Source organism: Mytilus galloprovincialis, chromosome 6 (genome assembly GCF_965363235.1).
Source record: "Mytilus galloprovincialis chromosome 6, xbMytGall1.hap1.1, whole genome shotgun sequence".
Taxonomy (NCBI): Eukaryota; Metazoa; Mollusca; class Bivalvia; order Mytilida; family Mytilidae; genus Mytilus; species Mytilus galloprovincialis.
Window position 1 is genome coordinate 102,413,735 of NC_134843.1, and position 12,936 is coordinate 102,426,670.

General features: G+C 31.5%; 1 protein-coding gene across 1 annotated transcript; it reads left to right on the forward strand.

Moving 5' to 3' along the window:
• The first annotated feature begins 240 nt into the window (after positions 1-240).
• LOC143080982 (E3 ubiquitin-protein ligase MYLIP-like) lies at positions 241-12,720 on the forward strand. The gene is made up of 6 exons (XM_076257208.1): positions 241-437; positions 1,755-1,945; positions 8,609-9,004; positions 9,850-10,106; positions 10,626-10,801; positions 11,614-12,720. The coding sequence occupies exons 1-6, from the start codon at positions 351-353 to the stop codon at positions 11,821-11,823; spliced, it is 1,317 nt and encodes a 438-aa protein (XP_076113323.1). The 5' UTR covers positions 241-350; the 3' UTR covers positions 11,824-12,720.
• The last annotated feature ends 216 nt before the right edge of the window (positions 12,721-12,936 follow it).

The window sequence follows — 12,936 nt, forward strand, 5'->3', positions numbered from 1 at the left end:
GCATAATATATGGTATTTTTGAAAATCAATTTGAACGCAAATGAAATATTTTATAGTAGCAATCATAGTTGACTGCAATAAAATTCAGTAATACCTGGAAATAGTATATAATATAGATGCATTGCAACTATTTGTGACATTTCTACACGTGGTTGGATTGTTGATGTTTTTAATGTTACCGCCTTATCATTATTTTGATTGGATAAGGCGTTCGCGCAGAATCTATGCTTCTAAAATGAACCTCGGTCAAAGTCCATGTGATCAACGATTCCAAATATAGCAACACGTCCAAGAGATGATTCTAAGAGAAGAAATGACATTTTAAGCGTAAAGAAGCATATTTGAACAAAATGATATTTACAGTAGTGTTACCGAACAGTGTTGTGATTGAAATCGATGTGGATATTCGAGCGAATGGACAAGAATGCTTAGATCAGGTAAGGTCGAACGTGACCTATAAAAATGTATTCCACTCTCTCTGGAGAAAACTTAGAAAAATTGCAATATTTGTATAATGAATTAAGTGTGGTTTGAAGATGATTATAAGAAAACTTGTTATATATGTAAAAACGTAGTCTGCTTTGTAAAATTGCCTTTGACAAAGGGAAAGTACATAAAAATCGAAGATGGCCATGCAGGGTCCAAAGTCCAATCTGTGATCTGATGTAAACAAAGGATCAATCAACCCGTAGCGGTTACCTGTCAAAATTACCATGTATGTTGAAATCATTATAATTGATTCCATTTCTAAGATTTGTTTGTAATAGACTAATTTCTTTGTGATTGACTGAAGATGGTTGATGCAATAAGAAGATTTGACTTTGATCAGCTGACTTGACAAAAGAAAAATCAATACACAAAAGTATAAACAAGTACATGTGTAATGGGTTGTCCTATAAAAGAGAAATGGGTTTCCGAAACTAAAAGAAACACAAGTTTGCAACATAAGATTTAAAGTCAAGATATGAAAAGATAATAGAACAGAAAAAAATATTTTATTTTATAAATTTTTTATCATAAACATGATAAAATAATTATATTTTTAATTTTTTTGACCAAAAGATGAAAACATCTTTCCAAGTGAATGTATATATAATAAACATTCAACCTATTTTATGTATTGATTAATTGTGTAAATTAATTTGTTTAGTTTTATAAATATCAATTGTATGACCAAAACTGGAATAACCAGATTCTTGTGAGATAATTCGGAATTGTTTACAGAATCATTGATTTTTTTGACAATTATTTTTACTTCCAATTCTGTAAAATCTTCATAGCAGTTAACTTTTTTGGCATTGTGCCATGCATTGCAAGGTTAAATTCTGGTAGTCCTGGTCATTGCCAAACTTTCTTTTAGCTTTCCTCAGTATTTTTTTAGGTGCAAACTATATATGGACAGGGAGACTCCATAATTACATTAGCCTCCTTCTAATGATGATTAACATGTACATGCTGTTTCTTTGAAGTAAGATTGAATATACTAAAGTACAAGTAGAAAACTAGTTGTTCTTACAAAAATGCTGGGTAGAAAGTAATTTGATTTATGGAACCTAAATAGTTCACACAATGCACATTATCTGAGGTTGTAACTGTGTTACAGTAAGTAATTCACAAACTATCTCTGTAAACCTTCAATACACATGTATCTAGCCAGCCTGTGGACAATTATGATTCAACAATATTTAGATTACCTCTATTTCTCTCCTTTCAATGTTGTAATGCATTGTAATATATTTATTTTTATTAATTAGGTTTGCCAGCATCTTGGAATCCTTGAATATGACTATTTTGGCTTACAATTTAGTGGCAGTAAAGGAGAAAAAATTTGGCTGAACATGAGGAACCGAATTAATCAGCAAGTGTCTGAAATGAGGGCTCATAGATTTCATCTCCGTGTCAAGTTCTACATACAACCCCATCTTCTGTTACAGGAATCTAGCAGGTAGGTTGTCAACTTGGCAATACATTTTGGACCCCCTTTATGTATGTCTATGATTATTTTGTTGACAGGTCCACTGGGGTTCATGGTCTTCTTTCCATCGACATGCATTTTACAAAGTTTTTTTACAAAAATGTATCAGCAATTTATCAACTGTTTTTGGATTGAAAGCAACATTGCAACCATTTGCCTATAATTTTCATCTATGTGACAATTCATACATGTATACATACATGGACTGTACATGTCAAAGCAGCTATCTTTTTTGTACATCAAAACAAGTAAAGGTTTTTAGTTGTATATGTCCTATATCAGCATAGTCTGTTTGTATAAGTTCAGGTTGTCTCTTTGATGGGGAATAGGTAAAATTTCCAAAAAAAATAATAAGACATTCACCAGTAGAAATTCTCATTATACCACTCAAGTTTTTCCATGTGTCTCACTGGTTGTTCTTGTTGGTCTATGGTGTACTTAAATTGTCCATCTGTCACCCAAATCTGGCCATGCTTGTGAAGTTGTGGTCATCAGACTTTAAGTTCCTTTCTTTGTCAAATTCTTAATTCAGTCACATCTTCAGTTGCAAGAATCTGGGACTCTACATGGTTCAAATGTACATTTGTAATATTTGGCCTTACATAATGGATCTCACCCCTATCAAGTTTTACATAAAACCAAATTTGAACATGATGAAGATTAGTTTATCATGTTTATAGAAACTGTTAGTCTTGTAATTAAATATCAAATGTGGGGTAAATTCTACAACCTTATTTTATGAGTATGACACATGATTGTGATGTAGTACTTAGGTGGTTTGTGATTCTAAAGTCCAACCGGTAAGTGGTGCTTATCCCTATGTCAAGTTCTAAAACGTCCTTAAATTTTAACTATACATGCTATATGAGTATACATGTATGTCACAAAATGTACATGTGATGTACTACTTAGATGAAGCTTGTGATTCTTTGTGAAGTCTAATTTGGTACTAAAAATGTGTCAAGCTCTATGTACAGACAATTACGGTAAATCATTGGTTGTGGTATGAAGTCAGAAGACATCCACTGATCATTGCTAATGTAATATCTTAATAAGTCAGACCTGACTACAAACAATAAAATGAATCTGTCTTCAGAACAAGATATTGACTTCCAGTAGAATATTTCAATCATAGATTGTACACCTAATTATCTGCGGTATAGCAGGTACTATAGTGCTTGTAGTTAGTTTTCTTGGTAACTGACCCTGATGTAAATTTTAAGTTATTCATACATGTAGAAATAAAATGTTTAATCTAATATTGTACTACAATGTATATTATCAGAATTTAAATTAAAACATTGGGCAAATCATGCCCATGTCATTCTATGTAGGTGTCTTCTCTTGTCATGTATTGTTCATCTGTCATGGTATATATCATCTATATATACCTGATGAAATTTCTTCCTTGAAGTGACATAATTATTATTTAAACACCTTACAAATTATTGGAAAAGCCAGTATTTATCATCAATATTCATTTTCAATAATAAATTAAAACACAAAGACATATTATATTTAGACAAATACAGGTAATCCAGGTAAAAGAAACATCAGTCAGCCATTTTTAAAAAGTCAATGTTTCAATGGAGGTGACTGAACCAAAGAATACATGTACTTACAATTATAGTACTGCGTTTGATTAGTCAGTGCCCTATAAATAAATGTACATGTAGGTGACTGACCCAAATCATATCAACAACAACAAATCTTTATTTTAGAGTAGGTTACATTGTTCAAAATGGTTAATGGTCAATTTATTAATATTCTATGTGCAATCCTTTGTAAATTTAACTGGCATGTCCTGTGTGATGATGTCAATGATGATACATATAAATAGAAATAGATATCTACGTTATTGAATACATATATTTTAAACAAAAGAGGAACAACATATTTAACATGTTGAAGCTAAAACTAGTATTGAAATACATGAAGTTCTAATCCTAGATGGTATATAAATTGAAAATCAGCCAGAGAACGCAAAGATCTGTTGCAGACAGAAATAAATGTAACTGGAAACAGAAAGTTTGATAAAACTGAAAATATCAAACTTCTTCTAGGTTTGGCCAGGCGAAATTTTAATGACAACTGACAATAGAGGCATAAAACATGTAATACACACACAATCATTACATTGTATGGCAAGGAGGTATGATTAGAGACTGCAGTGCAAACACTGAACCTTCAAAACTGGTCAAATTATTAAAACCTTTCAAAATAGTGTTAATTTCATCAAAATATAAACTTTTTGTTATAATCAGAACACTTACGTTGTCATAAACAAGATAAATAAAACAGTAAATTTGGTCTAAAATAGACTTTTTGGGCTAAATACATGTAGACACAAGTTCAAGCCTTACACAAAAAGATGCTTTAAACACATTAGCATAAATGTCTTTTTATCAGGAAAGTCTTGGCTCACACATGTACCTACAAGTTAATACTATTAAGTGTAATTACAAGATCTTAAAATTAGACCACTTAATGCATGAAGTTTGAAGCCCAAATGTGATTATGTCCGACAAGATTCAAAAACATAAATCGTGATGTTTAACAAAGTAATGACTAATGTTTTGTGAACATTTGATATGTCTAAATGATGTTATTTGATAGCTACATATGATATACATGTATATTGTTCTTGTTTTATTTTTGATTTCAAGGGACCAAAATGTAGCCTTATTGTTAATAAACTAACCACATACATGCAAGGCTGTAAATTGACCTATAATGGTTTACCTATTATGCCCCACCTACGATAGTAGAGGGGCATTATGTTTTCTGGTCTGTGGCTCCGTTCGTTCGTCCGTCCATTCATCTGTGCGTCCGTCAGGTTAAAGATTTTGGTCAAGGTAGTTTTTGATGAAGCTGAAGTCCAATCAACTTGAAACTTAGTACACTTGTTGCTTATGATATGATCTTTCTAATTTTAAAGTCAAATTAGACTTTTTATCCCAATTTCACGGTCCACTGAACATAGAAAATGAAAGTGGGAGTTTCAGGTTAAAGTTTTTGGTCAAGGTAGTTTTTGATGAAATTGAAGTCCAATCAACTTGAAACTTAGTACAATATGTTCCCTATAGTATAATCTTTCTAATTTTAACATGTTTAATGCCAAATTAGATTATTACCCAATTTCACGGTCCATGGAACATGGAAAAGGATAGTGCTAGTGGGGCATCCGTGTTCTTTGGACACATTCTTGTTTAAATTGTTATTTGGATGGAGAGTTGTCTCATTGGCACTCACACCACATCTTCTCTTATCTATATATGCTACCACTTTTAAAGAATGGCAGATTTTGCTGTCTTTTGGTGCTTGTGAAATAAGTTCATGACCTGATGACACATACATGTAGAGTCTAAGTTTTTATACGACCGCAAAATTTGAAAAATTTTTCGTCGTATATTGCTATCACGTTGGCGTCGGCGTCGTCGTCGTCGTCGTCGTCGTCCGGCGTCCGAATACTTTTAGTTTTCGCACTCTAACTTTAGTAAAAGTGAATGGAAATCTATGAAATTTTAACACAAGGTTTATGACCACAAAAGGAAGGTTGGTATTGATTTTGGGAGTTTTGGTCCCAACATTTTAGGAATTAGGGGCCAAAAAGGGCCCAAATAAGCATTTTCTTGGTTTTCGCACTATAACTTTAGTTTAAGTTAATAGAAATCTATGAAATTTTGACACAAGGTTTATGACCACAAAAGGAAGGTTGGGATTGATTTTGGGGGTTTTGGTTCCAACAGTTTAGGAATTAAGGGCCAAAAAAGGGCCCAAATAAGCATTATTCATGGTTTTCGCACAATAACTTTAGTATAAGTAAATAGAAATCAATGAAATTTTAGCACAAGGTTTATGACCACAAAAGGAAGGTTGGGATTGATTTTTGGAGTTGAGGTCACAACAGTTAATGAATTAGGGGCCAAAAAGGGGCCCTATTAAGCATTATTTTTGGTTTTTGCACCATAACTTTAGTATAAGTAAATAGAAATCTATGAAATTTAAACACAAGGTTTATGACCATAAAAGGAACGTTGGGTTTGATTTTGGGAGTTTTGGTCCTAACAGTTTAGGAATAAGGGGCCCAAAGGGTCCAAAATTGAACTTTGTGTGATTTCATCAAAAATTGAATAATTGGGGTTCTTTGATATGCCGAATCTAACTATGTATGTAGATTCTTAATTTTTGGTCCCGTTTTCAAATTGGTTACATTAAGGTCCAAAGGGTCCAAAATTAAACTTAGTTTGATTTTAACAAAAATTGAATCCTTGGGGTTCTTTGATATGCTGAATTTAAAAATGTACTTAGATTTTTATTTATTGGTCTAGTTTTCAAGTTGGTCCAAATGGGGGTCCAAAATTAAACTTTGTTTGATTTCTTCAAAAATTGAATAAATGGGTTCTTTGATATGCCAAATCTAACTGTGTATGTAGATTCTTAATTTTTGGTCCAGTTTTCAAATTGGTCTACATTAAGGTCCAAAGGGTCCAAATTAAACTAAGTTTGATTTTAACAAAAATTAAATTCTTGGGCTTATTTGATATGCTTTATCTAAATATGTACTTTGATTTTTGATTATGGGCCCAGTTTTAAAGTTGGTCCAAATCAGGATTCCATATCAAGTATTGTGCAATAGCAAGAAATTTTCAATTGCACAGTATTGCACAATAGCAAGAAATATCTAATTGCCCAATATTGTGCAATAGCAATTAATTTTCAATTGGAGTTATCTTTCTTTGTATAGAATAGTAGTTGATAATATATGTTGGAAATTTGCCAGACATGACTATGATGTCATTTTCTATTTTTATTTGCCAATAACTTTATGTAAATAACTTCATTGGAAATTTGCCAATATAAAATGTTGCTGATGAAGCTTTTTTTCCTTATCTTATCTAAAATGTTTTAGATAATGTATGTTGGAAATTTGCCAGACATGACTATGATGTCATTTTCTATTTTTATTTGCCAATAACTTTATGTAAATAACTTCATTGGAAATTTGCCAATATAAAATGTTGCTGATGAAGTTTTTTTTATTGTTTTATACAATAAACAATGTATATTCACTTTTACTACCAACCAATCTTTACCATTCAGTGATAACAAGCACTTTATTTTACATTTTAATATTTTATGATGTATTTAAAAGAGTAGTTATTGTTGCAAACTCCATTAGAAATTTGAATTGATATCAGTTTTGGAAAAAGGGAAACGGGGATGTGAAAAAAGGGGGGGGGGGTTAAATTTTTCTCATTTCAGATTTCATAAATAAAAAGAAAATTTCTTCAAACATTTTTTTGAGAGGATTAATATTCAACAGCATAGTGAATTGCTCAAAGGCAAAAAAAAACTTTTAAGTTCATTAGACCACATTCATTCTGTGTCAGAAACCTATGCTGTGTCAACTATTTAATTTTAGATTTAAATAAGAAGAAATCTTTAATTGATTTGTAAAATCTTGACATTTGTTTTGTGTAAAAAAAAACATGTAATGTCAAAAATTTGATCACAATCCAAATTCAGAGCTGTATCACGCTTGAATGTTTTGTCCATACTTGCCCCAACTGTTCAGGGTTCGACTTCTGCGGTCGTATAAAGCTGCGCCCTGCGGAGCACCTGGTTGATGTTTGACAGGACTTTGAACTTGTTTATCAAAATGTAACTATAGTTGAATTTTATATAATGTAAGTTGAAGTGCTTTGAAGGATACAAATTATTAGTCATTATATGGTGAACTACTTATTTTGGATCTTTGTCAACATTTGAGTGTGTTTAAAAATAGAATTGTGCAATTTGATGCAATAAATTAAATGATTTTAAACAGTTTCAACTGTTTATTTGTTAAATTGAAAGAAAACACTTTATACAATTTAAGTTTTTTTAAATAGATTGATGCAATAGGCTTAGCAATAAACATGATAACCAATATATATTGTTTTGGTGTCTTCGACATGTTCAAACAAAGACTGTTTACCTATTTTGTGATTTTAGAGAGATAATAGAAAGTAGATTAACAAGTACTTTGTTTACAACATGTATAAAAATAGAAAATTGATTTACATATATTATTAAATGACATTTTAGTACAGGGTAAATTTCAAGATTAAAGTGATTTTAAAAAAGTAAACTTAAAGTCCTAAAGTATTAATTAAAAGTACATATATATATTTATGTCCATAAATATAACTTTCAATGTTAACATTCTGTAAAGGATCTATAATAACAAGTATATCATTATACCACCACTGTAGATTTTTTTATATGTTTATCTCTCCGATTCTTGACTAGTTGGTGTATATAGTATTCACTGTGTCAGTGCTTCCCTCCTCCCTATGTTCAAAACATATTTCTCACACACTATTCTCAGATACTAATGAGTGAACATCACAGACATCAGGTCCATAAAATGACAAAATCTTTGAATCTGACAGATCTCATTCTGTAGCAGATGCTCTTTTATTACACAATACTATGTACTTTGAACTTTATACATATATCTAACTATTGTCATGATAGCTGAATTTATATGTCTAGGATTTAATGTGCATGCATGTATGTCCAATGTATATATTAAAATATAGTAACCTATGAAATTGTGTAGACATCAAAATTTTTATCTGTTTTCAGGCATCTGTTCTACATACAAGTGAAACAAGAAATCCTGTTTAAAACACTCCACGTTCAAGACGAGACAAAACTTGTTACAATTCTAGCTTTGATAGCTCAGGAAGAGTTTGGAGATCATGTATCTAATCGTTTACATTTACCTGGATATGAAACTTTCTTAGAGAGGATTTGTCCACAGAGTGATCCAGACTTTCTCAAAAGTGTAGCCAGTTGCCATTCAGGACTACGTGGAGTGTCTTCCCAGAATGCTGAGTACAGGATGTTACAGGAAGCTTCAACATTAGAGGATTATGGGATGGAAAAGCATGAAGTAAAGATGGACAGGAAGCTGATGTCAGTTGGTGTAGGACCAGAAGGAGTGTTTATTTATGACAACCATATGGAACTAGTGGATAGGTAAGTCAGTAACAACTTACCCTTCTAACTTATCATGATTCCGCCGAGTCTGATAGTTTAGGGGTCGAAGTTCTTTTTGTCCTCATATACATATACATATGATTTTAAATTCATAAAGGTTAACTCTTGCTATACCATGCATTTCAGTCATTTCAGAAGGGCTAGTTCTTTATCATTTTAATGAATAATTTTCTTGCAAAGCAAAAGATGACTATGTATAGAATAAAACAAACTACACCATACAGCATTCCATGACTATGTATAGGATAAAACAAACTACACCATACAGCATTTCATCTACAGAGTGTGGCCATAAGTATTCTTCACTTGAGATTTTCCCTATATATTGTATATAATACTACATTTTTTCAAAACCATATTTTGGGGTCATTTTTGGTTTGATTTTAAGCAACTTGGTACCAATAGAAGTAGAATTGTTACAGGTTTATTTGGTTATATTTTTTTTTTGTGTGGGTCATTTTCATTTTTTCACAAGATAAACACAAATATTATTTTCTGTTCAGAAATTTGTTATATATTCAACCAAACTAAATTATAAAAATTTATTGTTTGTGTTCACATTAAGCGAAAACAAAAACACCTGAAGACAACTCTATTACCAAATAAACAAACATATATATATACTTTAGACAATTATACGCCTTTTAAGGCCTTGTTGATAAAAATCCAACCATAAATGCCCTCAAAATATTTTTTTGAAAAAATGTGATTTTATATGAAATATATAGCAAAAAATGCAGGTGACGAATACTTTTGGCCAGGTACTGTACATGGAGATAAATAGGTATATGATTGACCTTTGACCTATATATTTTATTTTCCAGAATTGAGTACCCAATGATCCAGAGGATTGTCCATGATGCCTGTTCTTGTTTCATGTCTGTGTATACTGAAGAGATGGAGACACGTAGGATTGAAGTCCGTCTCAGAACTTTGCGAGCAGCCTCTTGTTTGTATCGATGTATAACAGAGATGCACTCCTTCTTTCGATGTGATACAGTTAACAGTGAAGTGTCGTCCCAAACCTACCGTGATCTCAAAGGACTACTTGCATCTTTATTTAACGAGAACACCACAACTGGTAAGTGTCCAATCAGGAGCTTAACATTTAAATGGCAATTGATTTGGCAAAAAATTTTGTGGAAGAAAGGAAATTTACATTGAAGTCCACCATGTTATTATATTTGATAGTTAATTTCTTTAGAATAAATTTATCAGTATTATTAATTTGATTGTCATTTTGCTGCAAACAACCAAATATTTAAAGTACTTTAAGAAGATTTATTTTGACTTTTTGTGAATGAATAAAAGGAGATATATGGGGTAAACCTGAATGAGACAGAAACCTAACAACACAAACAACCAAAAAAACACTAGGAGTCAGCAAAACATCTTCAACAATAAAAAAACAGTCTTCACTATACTTGTTTACTGCTTATTGATGGACCTGTGTGAAACAAAATCTCATACACAATTATGTTGGACAAATCAAGGCATACAAAGTCTATATATCATTTATAACCTTAAAAAAGGCTTGTAAAATCAAATACACTGTCACAAATTTGAAGCTTTTCAAATGTTTTATTGTCCATACCTGCAGGTCAGAACTATGTTTTTGATGTTCAAAGAACTTGGCGAGAAGCCTATGATAGCACTAGACGAAAACTAATGAAAGAAGCAGCAAATCAAAGTTTACCTCCCCCTGAAAAGGAAGAAATGGAGGATAGTAGTGAAACACACATTCTTCCCAAAAACCATGAATGTCAGGACGTTCAGGTAATATCTTACTTCTAAAATGTGGGATTGTGGGTAATGAGAAATAGAATGATAGTAGTGAAACACACATTCTGAACCAAAAACCACGAATGTCAGGACGTTCAGGTAATATCTTACTTCTGAAATGTGAGATTGGGGGTAATGAGAAATGGAGGATAGTAGTGAAACACACTTTCTTCCCAAAAACCATGAATGTCAGGACTTTCAGGTAATATCTTACTTCTGAAATGTGGGATTGTGGTTTATGAGATATGGAGGATAGTAGTGAAACATACTTTTTTCCCAAAAACCATGAATGTCAGCTGGACATTCAGGTAATATCTTACTTCTGAAATGTGGGATTGTGGGTAATGAGAAATGAAGGATATTAGTGAAACACACTTTCTTCCCAATAATCATGAATGTCAGGACGTTCAGGTAATATTTTACTTCTGAAATGAGGAACTGTGGGTAATTTCTGTGTGTAGACTTAAGATACAAATGTTAAGATAATGGGTAAAAATCAGTGGTCTAAAATGTTAATATTAAAAACCAATGTCTAGACTAAATGTCCGAAAAAACGGAATGCTTCATCTGCCAGCACAATTGTTTATATTTGTTTATTTTAGTTCTTTCTTTTCCAAGGTTGGTCAAATGGTCTCAATGCCAGCCTTAAATTTTATCACAAGCCTGATTTCTAGACTTGAGTAATTCCATAATGATTTGTTGCTACTTCTAGGCTGATGAAACCAAAGTAGGTATAAAATATTGGAATCTGAATTAAATCTAGGAATAACTTGTATTAATTTAATATATATATATTCTTCTTTCAGGTGTTGAAAGCCAGGTTAGAAAAAATCCACGAATCTTTTCTGTGTAGTGTGTGTATGGACTGTGATATATCAACAGCTTTTTGTCCGTGTGGTCACATGACTTGTTGTCAGAACTGTGCATCCCGGTTAGATGAGTGCCCATTGTGTCGGACAAATATTCAAAATGTTCAGCCTATTTTTTTGCCCACAACGTTAATACAGAAAAGTTGATGAAAGCTTAAGGTTGTGTTGTGTTCTGGGAAATGTGCAGATATAGAAATGGCAATATTATAGGTTAAAAACAACACGATTAGTTAAAGTTGACATGTGTGTGTGTTACAGTTAACCTATTTACTGGTGCATCATTCATGTATATAGTCCAACCATCATTTAACATATGTATATACATCATTCATTGTTAAATGTTCCAGGTTTTATCATCACCATAAAGATGTACATATTTTTATAGAAAGGGCAACAACCAATGCAATAATTGATATCATTTTATTTCATGTTTCATTGTTGACATTAAGTATCATACATGTACAATACTCATTATTTAGTATGGTTCTACGAATACATACATAGTATCATTATATATAACGTTCATGTTTAGAATGGTTCTACGAATACATACATAGTATCATTATATATAACGTTCATGTTGATAAGGTTGGATGGTTAAAAATTGATTAAAGAGATTTGTGAAGAGAGGACCAAAATTATAGGAGATAAATTAATAGGCTTTCAGTTGTATGCTATTGATCAAAAATTCAAATAAGAAAATCTATAAATTAAATTCTTCTCTCATGTCTTTTGTTGCATCCATTTAAAAGAGAAAGTGATTGATTTATATAAGGTCAATGATTGTCCACAATTACTTTTGTTATGAAACTTGAACCTGGCAATGACTATCAAAAAAAAAATTTCTTTTTTATCTTGGTTTTAATTTCGATTGTCTAAATAGTAAATTATCATGAAAATGATTTGATTTTAAATATAATTTTAAAATCAGGAATTGAAGAAAAAAATAAGGCAAATACAAATAAAGGTATAAGGAAGTACGCAGGAAGTTACGTACTATGACTTATAGTTTGTACTTTAATGTTCATTCATTTTAGTTCGACGGAAGTTTGTCATATAACCACAAGTGTGGGCAGAGATTTGTTTTTTTTTTAGAAATAAAAATATGTATTGTGATATTTTCAACCATCAAAATTTTGAGATTAAAAGATTGGATTTGAGTCAAATCAAATGAAGTTTTATATTCACACCTTGCCTTGTTTTCTGACATTGGTCAACAGACAGGCATTTATTTTAGACATTATATTGAAAGGAAAAATA

Coding starts and splice junctions, on each gene's coding strand:
- LOC143080982 (XM_076257208.1), top strand. CDS start 351: ATGATATTTACAGTAGTGTTACCGAACAGTGTTGTGATTGAAATCGAT. Junction 1,946..8,608: donor CTGTTACAGGAATCTAGCAG/GTAGGTTGTCAA, acceptor ATCTGTTTTCAG/GCATCTGTTCTACATACAAG. Junction 10,802..11,613: donor ATGAATGTCAGGACGTTCAG/GTAATATCTTAC, acceptor TTCTTCTTTCAG/GTGTTGAAAGCCAGGTTAGA.